Raw genomic sequence first — 21,282 nt, 5'->3', positions numbered from 1 at the left:
TTCTGGGGGTAACCAACCCAGCAGCCTCGTCTACCAGATGTAGATTCCTCCACTGTAATGGAACACTTGTGCAATTCAAATCATGAATGAGTAAATTAATAGGGCACACGCTTAAGAAAGGAAAAGTGCCCCTGTCCAGACGGCCGAGTTTGCTCTTCCGGTTTTTTTTTTGGTTTTGTTTTGTTTTTTTGTTTTTTTTCTCAGAGAACCCACTTTTTCCAAGTTCATGCAGTATTTTCCATCACCGTAAAACAGCTCATTGAGGTAGAGTTGTCTGGGTGAGAGCGTTGCCCAGTTTGAGTTTTCCAACTGTAACATATGTGATTGAGCTTTTAAATCCAAGCAGTGGAACTTTGATATGGAAATGCTACATGGTATGGTCTCATGGAAATCTGTCGATGGAAATTCAGGGGGCAAAGGGAAGCATGGACTTTTGCCTCCTCTTGAGTCTTTTGATCCGCTCTCTTATACGCCAGGTTTACTGTACTTTTCTCCTTTGCATTAACACTCGTTAAACTTCTTACATCTTGATGACATTTGGGGTAAACCTTCCATCCAGTTATCCACTGATTATTCCACTCAGGATTGCAGTGACCTGGGACCTGTCCCAGCATGCACTAGGTGCACTGCAGGGTACACTTGGACAGGTGTGTCACGTAAACCATTTTGGGAAATATGTTTATTCACTTTCTTGCCGAGAGTTAGAAGAGAAGCTCAAATCCACTATCATGTCTGTACACTCTAAACATGACGCTACAGCTAGCAGCTGGCTAATGTAGCTTGGCACAGATGACAGCTAGCCTGGGTCTATCCACAGGTACCTATAGCTCATTAATATGTCGTATCATGTGTCTTTTAATCTATACAAAAAACAAAATCCATTAAAAAGGTGTAAAGAATGACAAACTATTCCATTTGTCATTCTTACACTTGGCCCTGTGATAGACTGCTGACCTGTTCAGGGTCTACCACGCCCGACCCCTCCACCAGTGTCAGCTTGACCCCATCCCCCTGTGACCCTCACAAAGGATGAGCTGTATAGCAAATGGATGGTTGGATTTTTACATTTGACAGAGCCAGGCCAGTCATTTCCCCTGTTTCCAGTCTTTGTGGTGAGCTACGTTAGCAGGCTGCTGGGTTTAGCTTTACATCCAGCCTACATACAAGAGAAAGGTATCAATCTTTAAGAAATTAAATACATAGATTTTCCAAAATGTCAAACTTTTCCTTGTCTGATTTTTTTCCCCCTCAAAAAAAAAAAGGTCAATGAAAAGGTTAAAATGTCTCAAAAGCTCATCTACTCCCATGAATATGCAAATGTTTCATTTTAAAATTTGGACACATGATGTTTCCTACTTCACCGAAGTCTTTTCTCAGCGTTAGAGCACTTTCCACATCACACTAAGATTTCTGTTGGGCCGTGATTGGCTAACTCAGATAAACTTTCCCTTCTCAGGTGATGAATGTGAAAACAGCCCTGTGAGGGCCAAACACCCGAGTTAAGTAACAACAATCAAAACATATTTCATAGTGGAGGTTGGACTTTTCTATTACAGCACGAGTGCTAAAAAGAGGCTGTTTCAGGTGACCGGAGGAGACCATCCAAGAATTTGTGGACTGCTGTTTAAAGCTGTAGCAGCCTCATGAAATTAGGTCATGTTTCATAATTAACAGTGGATGTTAAGTAAGTTGCGCTGTGGCTGCTGAGACCACTGCTGACAGGATCTCAGTTTGGGCAGTGCTGGCATGTCATTGTGCAATAAGGAATCTTATTTCCTTCCTGCCACAACTTGAGATCCCTGGAAAACATTCGGCTCCTTTTTCCGAATTGTCTGAATGAACTAATATGTTCCATCAACATGGAAACTACATACATCCACCGCGCTGGACCAAACCGCCTCCTTATGTAACAGGATTCTGATCGATACTCGAATGTTTGTTGAAAGAATTCAAGTGTCTTAAGTCCAGTGGAAAAGTGGTGGACTAGCTCATGGATTTTTCCCTTCTCAGCGCAGCAGTATGAAATTCCCAGAAACTATATCACCCCCCCTTGTCAACACTATTTTCTGTCTTATCCAGGTTTCCAATCCTATCCTACAGTATGTCTTTACTTTGAACATCTCTTTGTATCTATTCTAAAGTTCAGTATGGATGACTAATATTTGGTAGTCAAAACAAAAGAACAACCTTATTCTGCATTTCAGCTCATTCCTCCCATCACAACTTCATTCATAACAACAACTGAGTGAATTTCACAATTAATCACACGCTGCTCCGGTTAAAAAAAACTTTTTATCCATTCAGTTTGGTTTTGTTCAGTTGTTGTGGGAGGCATTAACCGCTGTCATTAGAGATCACAGAGGGAGGCAGGCAAACACATCTGCAGCCTGTCTTTTACATCCGTGGGTGTTAAGACAAATCAAAGCTTTCCAGGCCCAGAGAGCTATATATAGTGCCAGAGGAGGGTGTGTGTTCATGCTTTGCAATATTTCAGTTAGGGGCCTGTCATTGCCAAAATCCAGTGTTTACACAGAGCAAAAACAGTGTGTAGTAAACAGTTCATCTGCACTGGCTTGTTCATTATTTGGTGTCATTCCAATTGGTCCATCGAGAGTTTCTGTTATTTCAAAACAGCTCGTTGCATCTAAGCAGATGAGCCTAACGTGACATGTAATCCTGGGAGCGTTATGCAAATCAGAGTTGTTGCAAGTGAGTTCATTCGCATGTTAACCAATCAGATAAGACACAGAAGCACAGCTGACCTCAGACCTAAACTGTGCAGCAGGAGTTCAGTGTTCTCTCCAGGAAACTGGCGAAGTCCCAGCAGCCTGGTTGATGTGGTCTTCTTGGCCTGAAGGCTGGATATGGTTCCCACATGGTTCCATGCTATCATCTGTATGAAGCGCTCCAGTCAGGACCCTGTGACAGTTTGTGTTGTATATACATGGTAGTGTCTCCCTTTCTCTCTCTCTCTCTCTCTCTCTCTCTCTGTCTTGCACTGTTCCATTGGGAGCAGCGTGTAAGATGTTTCCAAGCTGGAAACAAATTCCTGTCTTGAAGTGCCAAAGATAAAATGTGTGGTGATAATTAGCCTGGATTTCTTATGTAACAGTTGTAAGCTACCTCTTTTTTTCAAAGGCTGAAAATCCGAACCTTGTAAAATGCAAAGTTAATTTAAACATTTACTCAGACTCTGATTGGATTGTGGATTTGGCAGCGAACCAGCCGGGGGGCTCTGGAGCTTCAAGAGAGGAGGAAAGACCACAAATGTTAAGGTTAGCAGGCAGCTCTGTTGACTCTGGAGTGGAATTTCAGTTTTCATGGGACTGATTAAGTTAAATGGTTTCTTTTAATGGTATAACTTACGCATTTGGGCAGTGGAATAAGAGAAAAAAAAGTTGGACATACACTGTAGTTTTAATTTGAACATGCAGTACTGAGGTGCTTGACTGCATGTTATAAAAAGGAAAAGATTTTACGGCAGAGAATCAGGTCCAACTAAAACCCTCTCTGGGCTGAAACATCATGTAAGGTTCAATGCTTTTACAACCTGTAACCTACATGGATAATTAACAACATTCCTTCTAAAAACTCAAACTAAGTGTGGACGCTGATCTCAAAGAAAAATGAAGAGACGTAGTGGCAGTTTGTATAATTTCCAATGACTTAATACATTATTCTGTTCTAAAGCGCTTTGCTTTATTCACTCGTAATTAGGTTTAATGTCAAAGTTTAAGACAGTGGATAACCTGGAACATGGAGGATGTGAAAACCCAAGTGTCTCCAGGCATCAGGGACTCCCTCCTCTGGTGAGAGAGTGCCAAACATCCGGCCCCCTCAGCCTGCCTGTGTGTCCTGTGTAACTCGCACTTCATCAGACGCTGAGGTGGATCTCCACCAGAACGACCATGATTGTTTCTGCACACAAACTGTGGATGTTAGTTTCGGTCCAAACTCAGTTTCCAAGCATGGACAATTACCCTGGGAAAAATAATATGCGTGTATTTTTATTTCTTACTTACTATTCTGATCGTAGACTGTCCAAGGCCACATGACAGCGCCGCCTTGGTTTTAATCATCGTGACGTAGTTTGAGGCCACCAAGTCACGTTAGGCCACATTGACCTAAATTGGTTCCACTTTTATAATTCCTGAAAAGGTCATTAAGCCATAGTTAAGCTCCATTATTACATTGTGTGGCTTTCTCCATTTCTACCTCAAAAAGACATCTGAGTCCTCAAGAACCTTTGAAAAACCTCATAATACCTGTCATGTGGATATATTTTTAAAACTGTGTTTGCTCCGTTAAAGGATATGGCTTGTCACATGATGTATTCTACTTATTGCCTGTGTAATTTAAGCCTCATATGACTTCTTCCTGTGTGGCATAGAGCTCCAAAAACTATTATCAACATAAATGAGACATACACCTTTGCACTGAGAGACATTTTCCTTCATTATGATCAACATAGGCACCTCATCAAACCATAAAAGTGTTGGTAAACAGAATAACTCACTTATATTTTGCCTGACATATGTTGACAATAAGAAAAATCTCCAGTCTGATCTTTTAACATTAAACCTGTTAGATTATCACATCGACTACTACCATGCGCACAACACACACATAATATTGTGTTTATTGTTTTGTCTCCTGGTTATTTATGTCATGTTTTGTTCAATAAAACAACCAAAAAATAGATTATCACATGTAAGAAAAAAGTGACACAAGAAAAGAAAACATGAGATTTATTAATCATCACAACATTGACATCAACACAATTCTCCCTTTGTTCTGCTCATTTGAGTGCAATCAACACCATTAAATAAAATAGGTTAATAAATAAAAAAAGAAAAAACAGGTTATTTACAAGCAACCAAATTATTTTAGCATCATTTATGTTTTGCAGTTCCATCGCAACAGAAAAATATAATAGTTAGTGATACAAAAGCAGAGTCTGTGCAAACAAGTTGCTGAACTCGAAGTTTAAAGATAAGAGAAATGATAAGTTATGGCACCCTGCACCTGTCGGACACAGGAAGATTCATCTCCGAAATGTTTCATGATTCACATGAGAATCTCTTTAACAACTAAAATAAGTGAAATGTGGCCATGTCGTTCTGTTAGTTGTTCATTATTTACAGTATCTTCGTCACAAGAGTCAGATGAAATGTGAGGAGTGGATTTACAGTAGTAAACGTACCGTTTCTTTTTCTGAATGTGCAGTAGTAATACTTATTGACAATATTCACATTGTATTTGACTGACTAGTGGTGATTTGTTCCCTTTTTTCTTTCACAGCTGAACTGTGGAGGTTAGTAGCAGTGAGAAGTGAGGGGGCCCTACATTAGACGATGTGAAATGAAATGGGGCAGCCGGACGCCGGTCACACGGGTATTTTCAGTTATGGCTTTAGGTCACTGTTACAGTGAGTCATCATGCAATGCTGAAGCGTGGCTGGAGCTGGCCTGCCTGAGCGGCCACATGAGAGGCTGCACATTCCCCTGTGGACGCACAGCCTGTCGGGAGCCCCGGCGGAAGGTTCGGGCCGCAAATAACCAACGCTCCTTTGTGGCTGTTTTGACCGCGCTCCACAAACACTAACAACTCAGGGTCCATACAAAGAGACAAAGACAAATTTAACATCAGACATCACAGGTCACGCTAAAATAAACAACCACACCACCTCCGCCGTGCTGTGGCTGCAACATCGGGGTGACGCATAAACAAATACACAAACTTGCAGACGTGTGTTTTATGCAAAGTCTGGCCAGTAAACTTTTTTTTAACCATGTAATTCTCAAACTCTATTTGGAAATCAGTGTTTAAGGAGAGTGTGAATCAAGTCCTGAGTGAGAATGCTACGTGAAGTTCAGTGTCTAATAATAAAAACAGCTTTACTCTTTCAGATGCAACTAGAAATGAGAGAAAATTAGCTTCCAGCCGAAATGACGTTCCACGTTTCCAGCTGCTTTTCCTGATGTGATTTTTGACATTAAAAAACTGCATAATTTACTCAGTTTGTGTCTTAATTGATTACATACAGGCAACAGCCACGTGTTATTATATTACATGAGACATTTTTATGTCTATAATGCTGCAGTAAATAAGTCAAACTGACCTAACTCAGCAGCCATGAGTTAGACTTCACATCAGACACATGTAGCAAGTAACACTGCTTTTTAACTCAGACTCCCCCCTCAGTAAACAACCTGTCCCTGACACAACTCTTTTACATTTCCAAGGAGAACATTTCAGAACAAATTAAAGGGGATGAATCCATGTTTGATTCTCTGGTCTAAGCGCAGGCTCTGCTGAATGAAGACAGGGACGACTTTCTGTGCCCTCCCCCTACCCCCCATGAACGAGGCCCGAGGCTCCTCTTGCTCTTTAAGAGGTCAGTTTGGAGTAGCTGGGTGGAGAGAAGCGTCTTCGCAGGTACTTGAGGATGTAAAGAGGCAGACAGCTCACCAGCGTGATGACGGTCACCTTCCACAGGAACGACACCGTGGTGATGAAGTATATATCTGGCGCAGAAGAAGAGTCAAAGGTCAGAGTGAGGTCGTAGGATTGACTGAATGTTTGTGAGTGGAAGTCATATCAGTTTAGTCTGCTTTGAATGCGGGAGACAGAAAAAAATTAACGTTTAACGGTTTCATGCAAATTTGCTCTGATCAAATGTCAGATTAAATGTGTGAGCTGCACATGCAGCACAAGAAGAGCCTTTAAAGTCTATTCCAGTCTGAAATCAGGACAGAGGAAAAGTGTCCAAAAAGGGTACGCTCCACCACACACCAGTCATGATCCTCAGTGGTCGAGATTGTAGGCTGAAAGTGGAGCTCCACACCCCACATAAAGCTGAAAATAAAGGCCTGCAAAGCTCTCTGCCACAGTATTGTATATGTCACAAGTCTTAATATGGCACAACTAAAAATGGCTTTTTTTATTTTTTTTTTAGAAGGCTCAAGTAAATAAATAACCAATAGCCTGGCAACAAGCATGGCTGTGATGGAGTGATAAAAACACCAACAAGACTGTCCCCTCTGCTGTAAAAGCTGTTTATGTTTCAGGTGTCTAATGGCTATGAATCTGTTCTATCTAGCACCAGGGGGGATAATGTTTCTGAGGGTAGTGTTTTCTACCAAACACACCTTTTCTGTGATAAACACATGAGCCATGGCAGTCCACAGGAAACTAACAGCACTGTTGGCATTTCCTCTTTGATACTACGGTATGCCTGAGTCTGGTCCACACCAGGACTATTTGTCAATGCATTCACCTTTAGACTTCCTATTATCCAGCAGCTTATTGTACACCAGAGGCATTATATGAATGAGCAGGTCCCTGTTACTGCTGAATGCTGACGTACTATTTCAAGGTCGCCCGAAGCACAACAACAATCAATCAGGCTGCAGTGAAATAAATGCAGACTGCGTTTGTTTTCTCGTCTCTATGAAATACAGCGCCGCGGGCTCTGAGTCACCTTCTGTGAGGGTGAAATATGAGTTTACGAGTGCACGTGTTTGTGTTCGCTCACCTATGAACTCGTGCAGGAAGACGAGCGAGGCGACGTAACAGGACAAGCTCAGGAGCTCGCCGACGATCATGAGCCAGTGCCACGTCTGAATGGTCAGGGCCACCATCAGCAGCTCAGTCAGGATGAGAGAGGTGAAGGAAATGGCGACGATATGGACGAACTCTGACTCGAACAGCAGCAGGGCCCCATACATGATGATGCTCCCTGTGGAGGAAAGAGAGGCCACAGATGTATGGAGAGCAGCATTAAAAGATGTAATTCATAAGTCAAGCTTTAGTCTGAAAACAGAGTGATTCAAATACTATCGTGCAGGACCTGAGCTATGGAGGCCTGAACAGTTATCGGAAGAGTGAAAAATACAGGAAATACCAACCTTTATTCTTTATTTTAATCTCCAGTCAGTTACTGAAATAAGTGTAGAGTATATGATAATGCAGTGAGCGTGTACAAATCAGGGACTGGTGCAAGGTGTGAGTGTGTGCATTGACAGAGGCTAACACAAACTGGAGCAGCCACTAGCCTGGCTAGCCTAGCTCACACAAAAACATTAGTATCTGAACACACTGAGCACCAGCCATTAGCAGCTGCGGCTAACACTCAGCAGTTAGCTTAGCTTACTTTATTAGCTTTGTTTTGCGGGCTACAAAACTTAAGCAAATGCTACATGAGTTTATATAGTGATGCTACAGCAGCACAGTGTACAGATGATTAACATTATCAGCTGATGTAGTTATATCAGTGTATAATATTTTACATTTTCTATATTTTGCACTACGTCCCCTACATCTTTATTATTGTAAATATTCCGCATCTTGTAAATATTTTATTTTAATTTTCAACTTTTAATTTCACTCTTAGTTTATTTATGTTACTGTTTTGCACCAAACACCAGCACAAATTCCTTGTATGTGAAAACATACTTGCCAATAAAACTGATTCTGATTCTGATACACAGCCCTCTCAGCTGCTCTAGACTGTATTCACCGTAGATGTTGACCACACACACACACAAACACACACACACACACACACACACACACACACACACACACACACACACACACACACACACACAAACACAGACATACACACAGTGTCAGTCTGGACGTACGTGGGCAGGCCCATCTCACTGTCACTCCCTCACAGGAGGGAAAAAAGGAAATCTGGGAGGAAAACTGGAAATGTCACATGGGGAAAACTGTGGACTGACAAATAATCAAATATGTGCAAAGCTACTGAAAACTACTGAGCTGAGAAATAAAGTTAACTTGTGAAGAACTGAGTGAAGAAAACAGACGAGTGAAGCAAATCATTTTCTATTTTCCTTTTTTTAACCAATTCATTTTAGGTTCAGGGGAATGTAAACAGATAAATTCCATTTTAATTCTTCAACAAACTGTATTGTTTATTGATGCGTTGACCTCTCTCATGACCTTTCACAGCCTTTTGTCAGGTTCAGGTCCCCATGCAGAACATGATTCATTGTTTTGGCTTTAAAAATAAACTGGATTATTTTCCATTTGCGTTGAAAATGACATCAGTTAAAAACGTTTGAAACAATCTTGTAGCTGAAAGTATTTCATCTATACAGAGCTGCTGTTTCGAAACCAGGGCGCATTACTTGGAAATATACAGAGTCTTAAGATGAGCTATAAAAAGCAACATTCATGTTCTGACAGAAACAGGTAAAAGGCTCTGGGTGTAGCTTAGCATTCCCCCGCATAGCTTTTCACTGCAAATGGCCCATGTGGGAAACAGATCTTGGGTTTTTGACAAACAAAGTCCTCAGACATAAATAAACCGTAGAAATTAAGAAGAAAGTGTGTGGGCTGCTGAAGAGAAATGTGTCACAAAGAAGAGCCAGACACTTTCTTTTATCTTTGTCTGGGTGCTGAAATCAAACATCTGATCCTCATCTCTGTGTCTGATCTGATGCATCGTTCGTCTGCATTTGACCGGCCAACCTCCGAAAATAGATGAGTGTGTGTATGGAAAGTGATGACTCTGTGATTCACTGTATGTTGACCTCACAAGTCAAGTCTGTGTGTGCTCTGATCATTTTTTTAAGTTTAAGGTTATGGGCATCTCTCTCTCCAGCAGCTGTAGTTACTGACTCTGATTGTATGAAGTCTTTCTTACCTTGATAGATACTTATTAGGACCCATATTAGAAATGTCTTGAAAGACAGCGGTCGACCCTGTGAGGTAGAGGAAAACATCATATCAACCCCTTTTTCATATTTTAGGCCCCACTCTAACATTTAGGAGGTGAACTCTCATTTTATACCTTCAGCAGATCTTTGTATAACTCTGGGTACAACATGGCAACCTCTGACTTCACATCCTTGTCCAACACCAGGGAGAAGACAGGGAACATGGTGTAAACAGTGGAGTAGCTGAAACAGACAAAATCATGTGAGGCGAACATGATACAGAGAAAAATGGCACATGGACAAAAAAAAAAGTTTCACACATTTCATTGTTGGATTCATTAGAGATGCATCAGTGAAGTAGTCAATACTTTCACATTTTCCCCTTCTCGTGTTTCAACAGTGCCTTAACACAGAGGAAATGCCATGGAGACCAGGCAGCCAAATGCTCTGTTGATAAGTCATCGTCATTCTTACCCGACAGTCAGAAATCCTTGGTAGAGTGGGACTGAAGCAAAGTAGAAAACAGAGGAGAAAACAGCCTGCGGACAGAGAAGAACCAAGAAAGTGTTTTATTCTTCTTTTCATATTAAAACTCTGATGACATTACAGATGATAATGGGAGGAATGAGGGGCATCGCTTCTCAAATGTTACAGCGTCCATTTAAAGGTCCCATATTTTACACTTTTCCAGTGTTTTAACTGAGTTGTTGACATCCATAAGAAGATATATTTGTGGTTTTAACCCTAACCCAAAACCCTTGAAAATGTAGTGTAATGTAATGCTCTAGTAACCACAGGTTGGTGAGCCAATCAGAAAAGAGGCTCTGAGCCCCTTTCCTGATTGGCTGGCTGTTTTCTGAGTGATCAAATAAAAATATAGCAGATTTCATGTAAGCACTCATAAACCAAACCCTGCAAGGTTGGATGGTGGGTCCAGGTGAGCCGTGCTGGGGGCATGGCTGAGAGTGGTAACTGTACAGTTGTGACATCACAAAGTTCCAGAAGTCCTGACGGCTCGTTTTAAGGCTCAGTTTCTGAATACAGGCTGTGTGCATTTCTCTGTGGACTGAGGCTTTGATACTTTCACAGTATTAACATAGAACCTAGACCTGCTTTATAATCACAAACACATGGAAGTCACTTTATATAACATGGGACCTTTAAATTAGAGGAATAGGAGGAAACGAAAGTTATTACATTAAACATTAACCTGTCATGGTAAAGCACAAATGAAAAGGTAACCACACTCTGACTAATCAATTAGCTAAATCACCGCAATAACCTTCTTTCTACCGCAGGGCTGCTGCCGGAGAAAACTTCCCTAACTAACTCTGGCATGTGTCTTCGACATATGGATGATGCCAGTATTGAGCTGTCAGCGAGTCAGCCTGCCATCCAGGCAGCCCTGAGGCAGACAGGTCACAGCTGCGGCTGTGGTTGTGTGTTAATGTGAGACATGTGGAGGAGGGCCTCCCTAAAATCTCAAAAGTCCATGATGCGGTGAGTCACGGGCTGTCCCTCCACGGCGGGGGCTGAGGTTGGATCGGGACATGGGAATTGGACTGGGGACAGTGTCGGGTGTTTTTGTGTATGGGGGGGCGGCTCTGAAGGGCACCACGGGCCCACTCCTCTGAGTCATTGTGCACCCCGCCCTTCCATGACCACCCCTGAAACTTCTCCCTGCCTGGTCCCAATCATGTCCTCCTCACATTTGGATTTTAGGTGTTGTGGATAAACATCCCTCGCGTTACACATATATTCTCTTTCAGATGTTTTACAGTATTTTACATTTAGTTTAACTCGTAAAGCAAAAAGCCAAATTATACATTTTTCGCTTTTAACACAAAACTCCTTAAACATGGACTCTACAGCCTGAAGACTCAAATAATTTCCAGTGATGAATACTAAACATACAGATCACTGAATCAAATGAGTAAATGTAAATGTAAATACAACATGTGTTTGCCTGCATTTTTCCTTACATTATTAGCACAGCAATGCAAACCAGCTTTCCTGATAATGCGCATGTCAAATGTACGGCAGCAGTGAGGAACAAAACTGCATTTTCTCTCAAGTGTCAGTTATAGTCGTGTAAATTGTGGTTTAATGCTTTCCAGCATTACAGTATCACTGTATCACTATTGCTGTATTTTAGATAATTAAACTTACAAGTGACTGAACCATCTGTGACTTGATTAAAAACAAACCCTGGCAAGGTTAATTGATGCCATGAAGTAAAATCATAATTTTGCCTTTGAATGAATGTAGGATTTTATTGTAAAGTCAGACTGTGAACTTCAGGATCTACAGTATATTTACAGTGACACAGAATATTAAATTAATTAAATGAAAGCTTTCTAAATCCGTTGCCTTGATTGTACTTTTTTCTATAATTTCTATTTATATTATCTTGAGCAAAAGACTATTGCAGACATTGTTTTCATAAAAAGTTATTGAGTCATTCAGTTATTGTTTGACAGAACTATTTGCTATTATAAAATGAAACAATAATAAATTTCATGAATTAACATCTACTGTTTCTGTTCCGCTGCTCTGATAAACACAGTAAGTGATGTATTATATAATTTAATACAGATGTTTTCATTTTGTGTGTGATGTGGAACTTGGAGGCAAAAATAAGGAGCACAAAATTCTGTGGTCATAGTTTTATAAATTCAAACTCACTGTTGTGAAAACTGAGCCAAAGCTGCTGTAAAATAGTTATGTAGTTAGATTCAATGCGGCTGCAGAACACAAACCTAAATGGCACCATGTTTCAGCTGCACTCTACCTGCATGGTGCTGATGCACAGGCTCCTGTGGATGACGAACTGGCTGAGGGCTGCAGACCTTTTGTAGCTGTTCCGACCGTGGACCATGAGGAGACGGCCCAAATGTTTAAACTGAGTCACAGAGAAGTCGGCGGCCAAGGAGGCCTGCTTTCCTTCCTGTCAAACACACAGCACAGAGGGCAGTGAGGACACGCTACAGCAAGTCTTTGCTGACCTGAAGAGAAGGCCTTTGAGCGCATACTGTGAAATGAACTGATTGCACAGTGACAGATATACGGCTCTGTTATTTGGAAACGAAATGAGGCTAAAAGGACAAATACTGCAAAAACATGAAATAAGTCAGATTCAGGAGGTTGAAGATTTGGATAAATCCTGGGAACACAAATACACTGAGCAATTAATATGTCAAAGGAATCCATGATAGACAACAAGCGGGGCAGCAACTAATCATCCTCTTGATTATGAATTCATCTGCTCATTATTTTCTCAATCATTTGTTTGGTCTGTAAAATATCAGGAAATAGTGAAAAATGCTCATCAAAATTTCCAAAAGCCTAAGATGACATGTTTAGTTCAAAACCCCAAAATATTCAATTTACTGACAAAGAATACCAGCAAATATTCCCATGTGAGAACAAAGAACTGAGAATTTACAGTTTTTGCTTAAAAAAAAAACAAAAAAAAAAACTCACTTCAATTATTAAATTATCAGTCTAAAAATGGGGCTTTATCACTCTGACAGGTATCACAATTGTTTAATTTTTTATATAAAAAAAATAATAAATAAGAAAATGAATAAAAATAAATAAAATCTAAAAAAAAGAGAAATTTGAAATATATGTATACAAACAAATAGTAAATCATATAAATAATAATATAAATATAAATAACACAAGTAAAACATATAAATAAAAAATAAATAGAATGAAATAAAGAGAATTTTGAGTGTGAAAGCTTCCTTTTTGTTTCCCTTACAGAACACATCTGTCCAGTACCTGGAGCACAGCTGCTTTGAACATTAATTATTCAATTAGCAAAACTGTTTCCCTCAGTTTGCCAATAACTGATTCATCAACTAACTGTTTCACCACTACTAACCAGTTCAGTGCTATGTGTCCATGTGTGTTTGAGGGTGAATAGTTGTCTCTGTAGCTTTTCATCATGCTGAATTTGTGAGGTACCTCTGCACAGAAAACATGTTCTCGCTCTCACAGCTTCTCCTGTTTCCTCCCACATGTCAAATACAGGTTTTTAAGGTGAATAGGAAACTCTAAATTCCCTGTAGCTGTGAAGGTGATTGTGAATGTGTTCGTCTTTATGCGTGACGCTTAACCTCGGACTTGCGACCGGTCCAGGCTGCAGCCCACTTTTTGCCCGGTGCATGCTGGTATAAGCTCCAGCTGCACAGCTGGCTCCAGCGGCAGATGTGAGAGTGGTATCAAGTTTCGGCAAAAAAGCCAATAAGAGAATTTTCCAAAATGTTGTAATAACACTGCAGGCACAGGCACTGTATGAGGTCCATGTCAGAGCAAACCAGCCATCTTAACAGGAAACATACAGAGAGAGAGGTACAAGAGGCTGATGAGAGACTCTTACTTTTACTTGAGCACAAAAGCATCCTGTCATCCTTATTTCCTCTACTCAGACAATAGATCCTCATAAAGAGGAATCATCTGTGTGCACGTTCCTCTACATGTATCTGGACGTGAGAGAAATCTTGACAGGAAACGCAAAGAGAAAATCTGTGAGAGCAGCACGTCAATGTGAGGCGATGAGATGGAGCAAATCTTACTTTTCCCTCCACTCCCACGCCACAGTCCGCTTCCTGGATCATGCTGACATCGTTTCCTCCATCCCCTAAGAGAAAACAAAAGCCACGGAGGTGTCAGAATTCACATCAGTGACTCAACAATACAAACTGTTAAGAGAGCGTAATGTGTTTGCGTATTTCAGGAGACACTCCCTTAATTTGGCTTGATTACGAGATCAGGACCACAGCCAAGGAAACACGAAATGCGTGTTTGGAATTTGCCAGATAAAGGAGCTGAGTGATATACAGTAGCTGGAATTCATTCATGTTGATGAAAATATCTTCCAAATAACACAATGAAATCACATATGAAACGTTCACACAAATGAGCTGTGTTCCACTCTTACGCATTAGTAAATTCTTCATGTGTTAAAAAAGAAGCACAACTGATTTAATCACTAACTAATTACATAACATGATATGATCTTATCATCATAATATGATTCTGTTGAAAGGAAATAACAACAATATGAATTGTCGCCCTTCTCTAGGTGACATCATCATCTAGTGATACAGTGAACAGCAGCTTTAATGCGCACTTAACCATCAGATGTGGTTATGGTATTTTATGGAGGCTCATACTGGGAGAGTTGCTGAGATGAGCAGACAACAGATAAATAGGTTCTGAGGAAAGAAGTTGTTTAACGTTAAAAACCCACAGTAAAAAAAAAAAAAAAAAGCAGTTTCTATTTTCTACTCACCTACAGCGCAGGTGAGCTTGCCTGTGCGCTCCTGCAGCAGCCGCACTATCTGGGCCTTCTGAGTGGGGGTGCATCGGCAGCAAACCACAGCAGGACACTGACACGCAAGCTCCATAAACTCGTACTCATAGTATTTCAGACAAACCTGCAAAGAGACACCATCAAAACAAACGGGTGAACTACTCAGACCACCACATATAACTGATCTCCGTTGTGGATCCTCAACACCTACAGTTTAACCCCTGCTGCAGCTTAGAAAATGACTCTAACCACAGATACCACTTCCAGAGATGCTTCAGTGGCAGCGATATTATCATGCATCACACAGAGATCGTGTCCGAGTTTCATAAAGACAGATAAATCAGTGGGAGGATGGTTAGACACACACACATAAACGCACACATAAACACACACACACACACACTCAGAGTTTACCTCAAGTGAGTCCCCAGATATCACCAGAGCGCAGTCGTGTTTTCTCCTGAAAGCGTTGAGCTCCAGGTGGGCTTCCCCTCGTGTCGTCACCTATGGCAATGGTAACCACATTTATAAATGCACGAACATGGAGGCACACACACACACACACACACACACACAAACAAAGAACAAAGTAACTAAGAAAAATTATCAAGGATGACAATCTGTCAGTCTCTGCATCCTGATTGTTATCAGACAGAGAAATGGCAGCGTGTTTCACTCCAGCTGCACTGATGACAAATGTAGAGCAACTGAATATCTGCCACACATCCAACTAACTCATGATAAAATATTCAGATAATCCATTCATCATTTTAGACATTTTCAATCAATTTGTTGGCACTTTTTTCTGGTTGACCAAAATGAGAGATTTGAAAACAGACATTTGAATTTCATTGCTCTGTGGTAAATTGTAAAAGACATTTTTCACAACTTATAGATGAAAATAACTTTTAGTTGCAGCCCTATATTGTTCTAGTGTTGTTATAATGGATCAAATGCAGTTACGTTTTTAGCTCAATAAAGCAGAACAGAAAACTAAATTAATGTAATAACAGTAGTGTCTGGATGTTACTCAGGTCACTTAACAAACTGGATCAGTGAGGCCTTATTTGCAGTATATGGGGAATGTCAATGGCAAAATCATAAATAAATGTATTTCACTGTTGTTCAGTACAGTGAACTGTGGTCCCATGTTATGCATTTTCATATTTTCCAAACAAAAAAAGTTTAACCACTAACTGTGTTTGTTTTTGATTCCAATTTGCCAGGAGACATTACTCCAAATAACAGCATGTTGTAAAACAAATTCACGAGATAATATCATTGTCAGGATTCTAGTGAAAGTCAAGAAGACAATAAAATTGAATTACCGCCCTTCTGTCTGAGCAATGAACCCAAAAGTGGACTATTAAATTCTCTGCATTTGTATGCAGATAATAGTGTTTATTACTATAACTCCTCCTGTGGGCAGCTTATGTGTAAACATCATGAATGACAATATAATAATAACCAGATGTATCAATGTAAAATATGTCTTCACAAAGGAAGTTGTAATTGTTGACAAATGCATTAAAAAACATTACAAAATGACATTTTAACTGCGTACAAACACATTACAGTGTAATGAAGCGTGTTTCTAGTATATTGTGAGTGAAAGAAAAGAAAAGTGGTACTGAAATCTTAATTAGGAAGGGAAACTGGGAAGTGGGAAAATATAAAATCAAATGAGTTTCCTCACAATTGTGTCAGGTTCAAATATAGATTTAAAAATTCTCCAAAAATGCAGCACTGACAGGGCAGGGTGTTAATCTGTCAACAGGAGCTATGCTCCGGTATGAATATCCTTCAACCGCTGACTATTCATACGTCAATCCAGATCAGGCCATTGGTGGCCACAAGGAAACTAATCCAGATGTATGTGTTGCAGGCCCAGTCAGCACTCCCCCGTCCACTGGGACAGAGGTTTTCAAGCTGTGCCAACCATTGTTATTCTCTTCCAGTAACCGCAGTTGTACGCAAGTTGTAACCTTCCTATATGGCAGGCGCTCCTTCAGCTCTGGCACGGCTCCAGAGGGGAAGGCAGAAGGGGGACTATCAAAGTGGCGAGAGAGCCTGAAACCTGCAAAACAAATTAGGAAGTGAGCCCTCTGCATGTTCCCTCTGGGAGTGGTTCAGCTGGTTTCTCCTCTCTGGCTGAGCGAAGGCCTGTTTGTTCTCTCTGACAGTGGCTTGGATGCTTTCGCTGGTGGGAGGTGATTTATTCAGCTGTGGATGCTGGCCTGGGCTGCATGCGTAGTTGTGTGGGGCTGTATGACCACGAGCAAATGGGCCTTGGTCTCACAGAGGATGGATGCCCGTGGGTCGACAGAGTCAGGAAACTGTCAGTGCTGCGCTGAACTGGGATGAACCCTGTGGTACTAAAATCAACTATTCACCACTTCATATGCAAACAAAGAGGAAGACGAGACTTTGTCCTGCACTTACGGGTCTGAAGATGTGGATGTCCTGGCTGCGGGTGATCAGATGGGCGTTTTTAGCCGTGCATGTGGCTGTTTCTAGCTTGTCTCCTGTCAGCATCCAAACCTACACAAAAACCAAAGAATAACATTTAGTGAAGATAATTTATGGGTTTATAAGAGGCACTGAGGTCTGAAGAGAAATTCCACTCAAACGTATAAATAAATCAAAGAAGAATGTGAGTTTCAATAATCTGTTAGTGAAATCAGTAAACAAAAGCTAAATTCCAGAGATCAAAGGCTCTAATCACTGGCTTGATCAAGCAACCTGTGACTGTGGACCTATCTTACTTTATTGTAGCACTTATGCTTCAAACAGGAGACAAACACCAGTCATCACACAGATTGGTATCACAGTATCCAACTTCTGTCTCAGACTGATTCTTAATCTTTTGGATGTTGCTTATAGAAGCTTACAGCAGAAAATTTAAAAGGACGATTAATTTAAATGATCAAAAAAAAACCCCAAAAAACTGAATTGGTTTTGGGTTGTTTTTTTTTTTTATTTATTTACTTGGGTTTTGAGATATTCATCACACAGACTTCTGGCTCCACTCAGATTAATTAAAAATGACATTTCAAAAACATCAGTAGGAACATGACTTTTCTGTTAGTCTGACAGTTCACTGAAAACTGTGTCAAAAGTTTTCACTGTAACAAGAGAGTTACTGTTTCTGGAAGATACTATTGATTTTTTTTTTAATTGTCCTTTTTTAAATGCTGCGAGAGGCTGAAATGTAATTCTATTCACCTCCACTGTACTGAGGGTGAGGATGAAATCCTCAGAACTATCTGCACAGCTAGATACTAGAGCCAAGTGAGGAAATCTTATTTCTGGGTGAACTAATTCCTTTGAATAAAGAGCAAAGAGAACTATCAGCCCCACTTTTACCACAGTGACTAATCAGCTTCCTGGTTCTCTTGCACAAAACCAAATGCTTGTTTCCATAAAAATGTGGTCGAGCATTTTACATCAACCATGTGAAGTGCCAACCAGTAGCCACTTAACATTTCCATGTAATTAATTTAAATTTACTATAGTCTTGTTTTTTATACTTAAAGAGGCTTAATCATGTGGGTAGATATGAAAAACATATTTGTACTTGTTTCTATGTTTTGTTTTTCTAATTTGTTGCTATTGTGAGCTATGAGGCCGTGCCACCCCAACCCGCCCTCCAGCTCCCCAGACCTTGATGCCTGCATTGCGGAGGATCTCCAGGGTGGGCCTGACGTCAGTCTGGAGCTGGTCCTCCACCCCAGTCAGACACAGCAGCTCCATCTCCATCTCCAGACTCTCAATCACTGTGGCCACCTTCAGAGAGCGGTCATGGACGCTGAGCTTGGCCTGGACATACCGTGCCTGCAGAGCAGCAGAGGGATGGGAAGATGATGAGTGGGAGAGGATGAAATTAGCATAAATAAGGTGGAATCATTGCAGATGGGAGACAGCCAGGAATAGAAGGAGAAAATATCAACATGGACACCAGCTGTGGAAGACATGACAAACACATGGAGAAAAACTTACAGGGAAGCCTCACACAGTCTGCATACATTAGCAGAATTTTACATCCTCCACAGAGATTAATCTGTGTGCAGTACGAACATGATATTCAACACACACGGAAACTTTCATATTAGATATTCAAGTTTCATTTTTAAGTATCAACTTCCCAGTATTTGTTTGCAGGCAGCCCTGAAAGCCACTGTGTTTTAAACAGCTTAATACACAGAAGAGACATGATCAATGGGTTAACGCCCATCTTCAGTGCTCCAAGCTCCATGGCAATTTGTGAGTGAGATAAAGCAAAAATAATCTGAGTGTGACTCATACAGGAACACAAACTGTGTGTGACTCAGTTGTTGAGTGACTCACTGCTGCCCACCAGCTCTGCTCACACAATTATACACTTCAGCGATGGGCCTGGGGCTGAAAACTGCAGGGGAGACGGCCCTGCCCTGCTCAAACAATGAGTGAGGGCTGGGTGTGTGCGTGGGAAGGTGGGGTATACGGTCTAGAGGAGGAGGGGGGTCAGAGGTTAGCCCAATTACCCCGGGAAACACACTTTGACATTTAGAAATACAGAGCATGTCTGCATAGAATATTGTTTGACAGTCAACAGACTTTGGGTGTAATTTGAGCGTAATAGATGTGTAACACATGGTTGATATTTCTGTGGTTTACAAGCTGCAAAGGCTTCAACTTGACAAAAGCCAAAGAGAGTGAATGTGTAATGTTGCTAATGAAGCTAAGTCCCTCAGCTCAGCCTCAGTTCACGGTGGGCTGAACGCTTACCTCAAAGTCTTGATACTGCTCCTCCGTCAGGGACTTCTTCGAGACCACAAGGACCCTCAGACCTTCCCTCGCCATGTTTCCACACTAGAAAACAGAGACAACAACATTTGGTTTCAGCATGTTATAAAGTCTATTGAGTCTGTGAATTATTTATAACGGGAATAAAATCACTGTCACTGCATCATGATTTGGGAAAAGAGGAAAAATCTACCTCCTCTTCCAGCCAGTCGTTATATTGGACAATGCCTGCCATCACCACATCAGCACCCTTCATGTAGAACGTGATCTCTCCTGTTGATTCATCCTGGGTTAAAAATAATAGGATATTTACACCCGATACACCCGACACGAAATACACCAGCAATGCGTCACTCAGAGGATATTTCCAGTTCACAGCTGCGTGAGCCGATGTGAACGTGCGCCACTATTTTATGATTTTGTGTTGCCTAGAAATACATCATTTATTTTGGTATTCACAAAGTGTTTGAAAATGTTATCACAAGGAAGTCCAGCCTCAGAATCCCAGGCTTCCTGAGCTACAGCCCAGCCAACAAAAATAAAGTTAGTCATCAGACTTAGTCAGAGGTTGTTATAAGGTAAGGTTTGTCCTCAGATAATACGCTATAAAATAATCTGTTGTTTTCTTATGTGTCTTGAAAAAGCAAGTGTCAGCTTCTGAGCAAAAACCACTGACCCACACTGACTGTGACTGGTTTTAAAATCAATGCAGCTCCTTTGAAGCACACAATGAAGCAACATGCACAACATCTACAGCTAACAGAGGAGAACATTAATTAATAAGTGGCACTCACTCGCACTATGATGCCCATCCTCTTGCTTTCATAAGTGAAGGGGAATATCTGCAGGATGGTGAAGTTCAGGATTTGGCCAGTAGGGGTCCGCAGCTGCATGGAGGACTGGTCCCTTCCCACCAGTGTCAGCCCGACACTCTCAGTCCACTGCACCAGCGACACCTATCAACGCCACATTGTAAAGACTGTAGTGGGTGGTCATTAAACTACACCACAGAAAAAGATGCAATGTTAATCAAGTAGACAATATTTGATGTTTTTTTTAATAAATAATAAAACATTGTCATCACATAGCAAAAGAGAAAAGTGAACACTGCTTGGGTTTTTTAAAATTATTATTCTCGTGGTAAAGCCATTATGTCAATATGATGTTCCATTACTTGGATTACAAAGAAAACAGCGGAGGACACTTTAGAGAGAGGAGCCTGTCAGAAAGCACAGTAACCATTTAGCTGTGATCAATAGCTCAAGCATTTTCAGCACTCAAGACTATTGATTGATAAACTAGGGAGATGTGCATTTCAGAACTGAAACTATTGTTTTCGTTTGATGCTTTCTGAAGGACACAACAGATGACATCCATTAATACGATGGTAATGTGTGTGTGTGTGTGTGTGTGTGTGTGTGTGTGTGTGTGTGTGTGTGTGTGTGTGTGTGTGTGTGTGTTTGGGGAGAAAAAAAGGGGAGATGA

At 41.0% G+C, this 21,282-nt stretch overlaps 1 protein-coding gene across 1 annotated transcript in view; it reads right to left on the bottom strand.

Moving 5' to 3' along the window:
- Nucleotides 1-4,731: 4,731 nt before the first annotated feature.
- LOC139621093 (probable phospholipid-transporting ATPase IIA) overlaps nt 4,732-21,282 on the bottom strand; it is a 33,513-nt gene continuing 16,962 nt past the window's right edge. The window contains exons 15-28 of the mRNA XM_071477348.1: nt 20,592-20,753; nt 19,991-20,083; nt 19,780-19,863; nt 18,676-18,846; nt 17,455-17,553; nt 15,427-15,516; nt 14,992-15,136; nt 14,273-14,337; nt 12,481-12,636; nt 10,164-10,228; nt 9,824-9,932; nt 9,677-9,734; nt 7,538-7,741; nt 4,732-6,527 (exon numbers count right to left, since the gene is read on the bottom strand). Coding sequence (XP_071333449.1) covers nt 6,391-6,527; nt 7,538-7,741; nt 9,677-9,734; nt 9,824-9,932; nt 10,164-10,228; nt 12,481-12,636; nt 14,273-14,337; nt 14,992-15,136; nt 15,427-15,516; nt 17,455-17,553; nt 18,676-18,846; nt 19,780-19,863; nt 19,991-20,083; nt 20,592-20,753 — 1,638 coding nt within the window. The 3' untranslated portion in view covers nt 4,732-6,390. The remainder of the gene's footprint in view (nt 6,528-7,537; nt 7,742-9,676; nt 9,735-9,823; nt 9,933-10,163; nt 10,229-12,480; nt 12,637-14,272; nt 14,338-14,991; nt 15,137-15,426; nt 15,517-17,454; nt 17,554-18,675; nt 18,847-19,779; nt 19,864-19,990; nt 20,084-20,591; nt 20,754-21,282) is intronic.

Source organism: Trachinotus anak, unplaced genomic scaffold (genome assembly GCF_046630095.1).
Source record: "Trachinotus anak isolate AG129_WGS33_773 ecotype Australia unplaced genomic scaffold, CSIRO_AGI_Tana_v1 ptg000004l, whole genome shotgun sequence".
Taxonomy (NCBI): Eukaryota; Metazoa; Chordata; class Actinopteri; order Carangiformes; family Carangidae; genus Trachinotus; species Trachinotus anak.
This window is presented reverse-complemented; position numbering and strand designations above follow the sequence as displayed.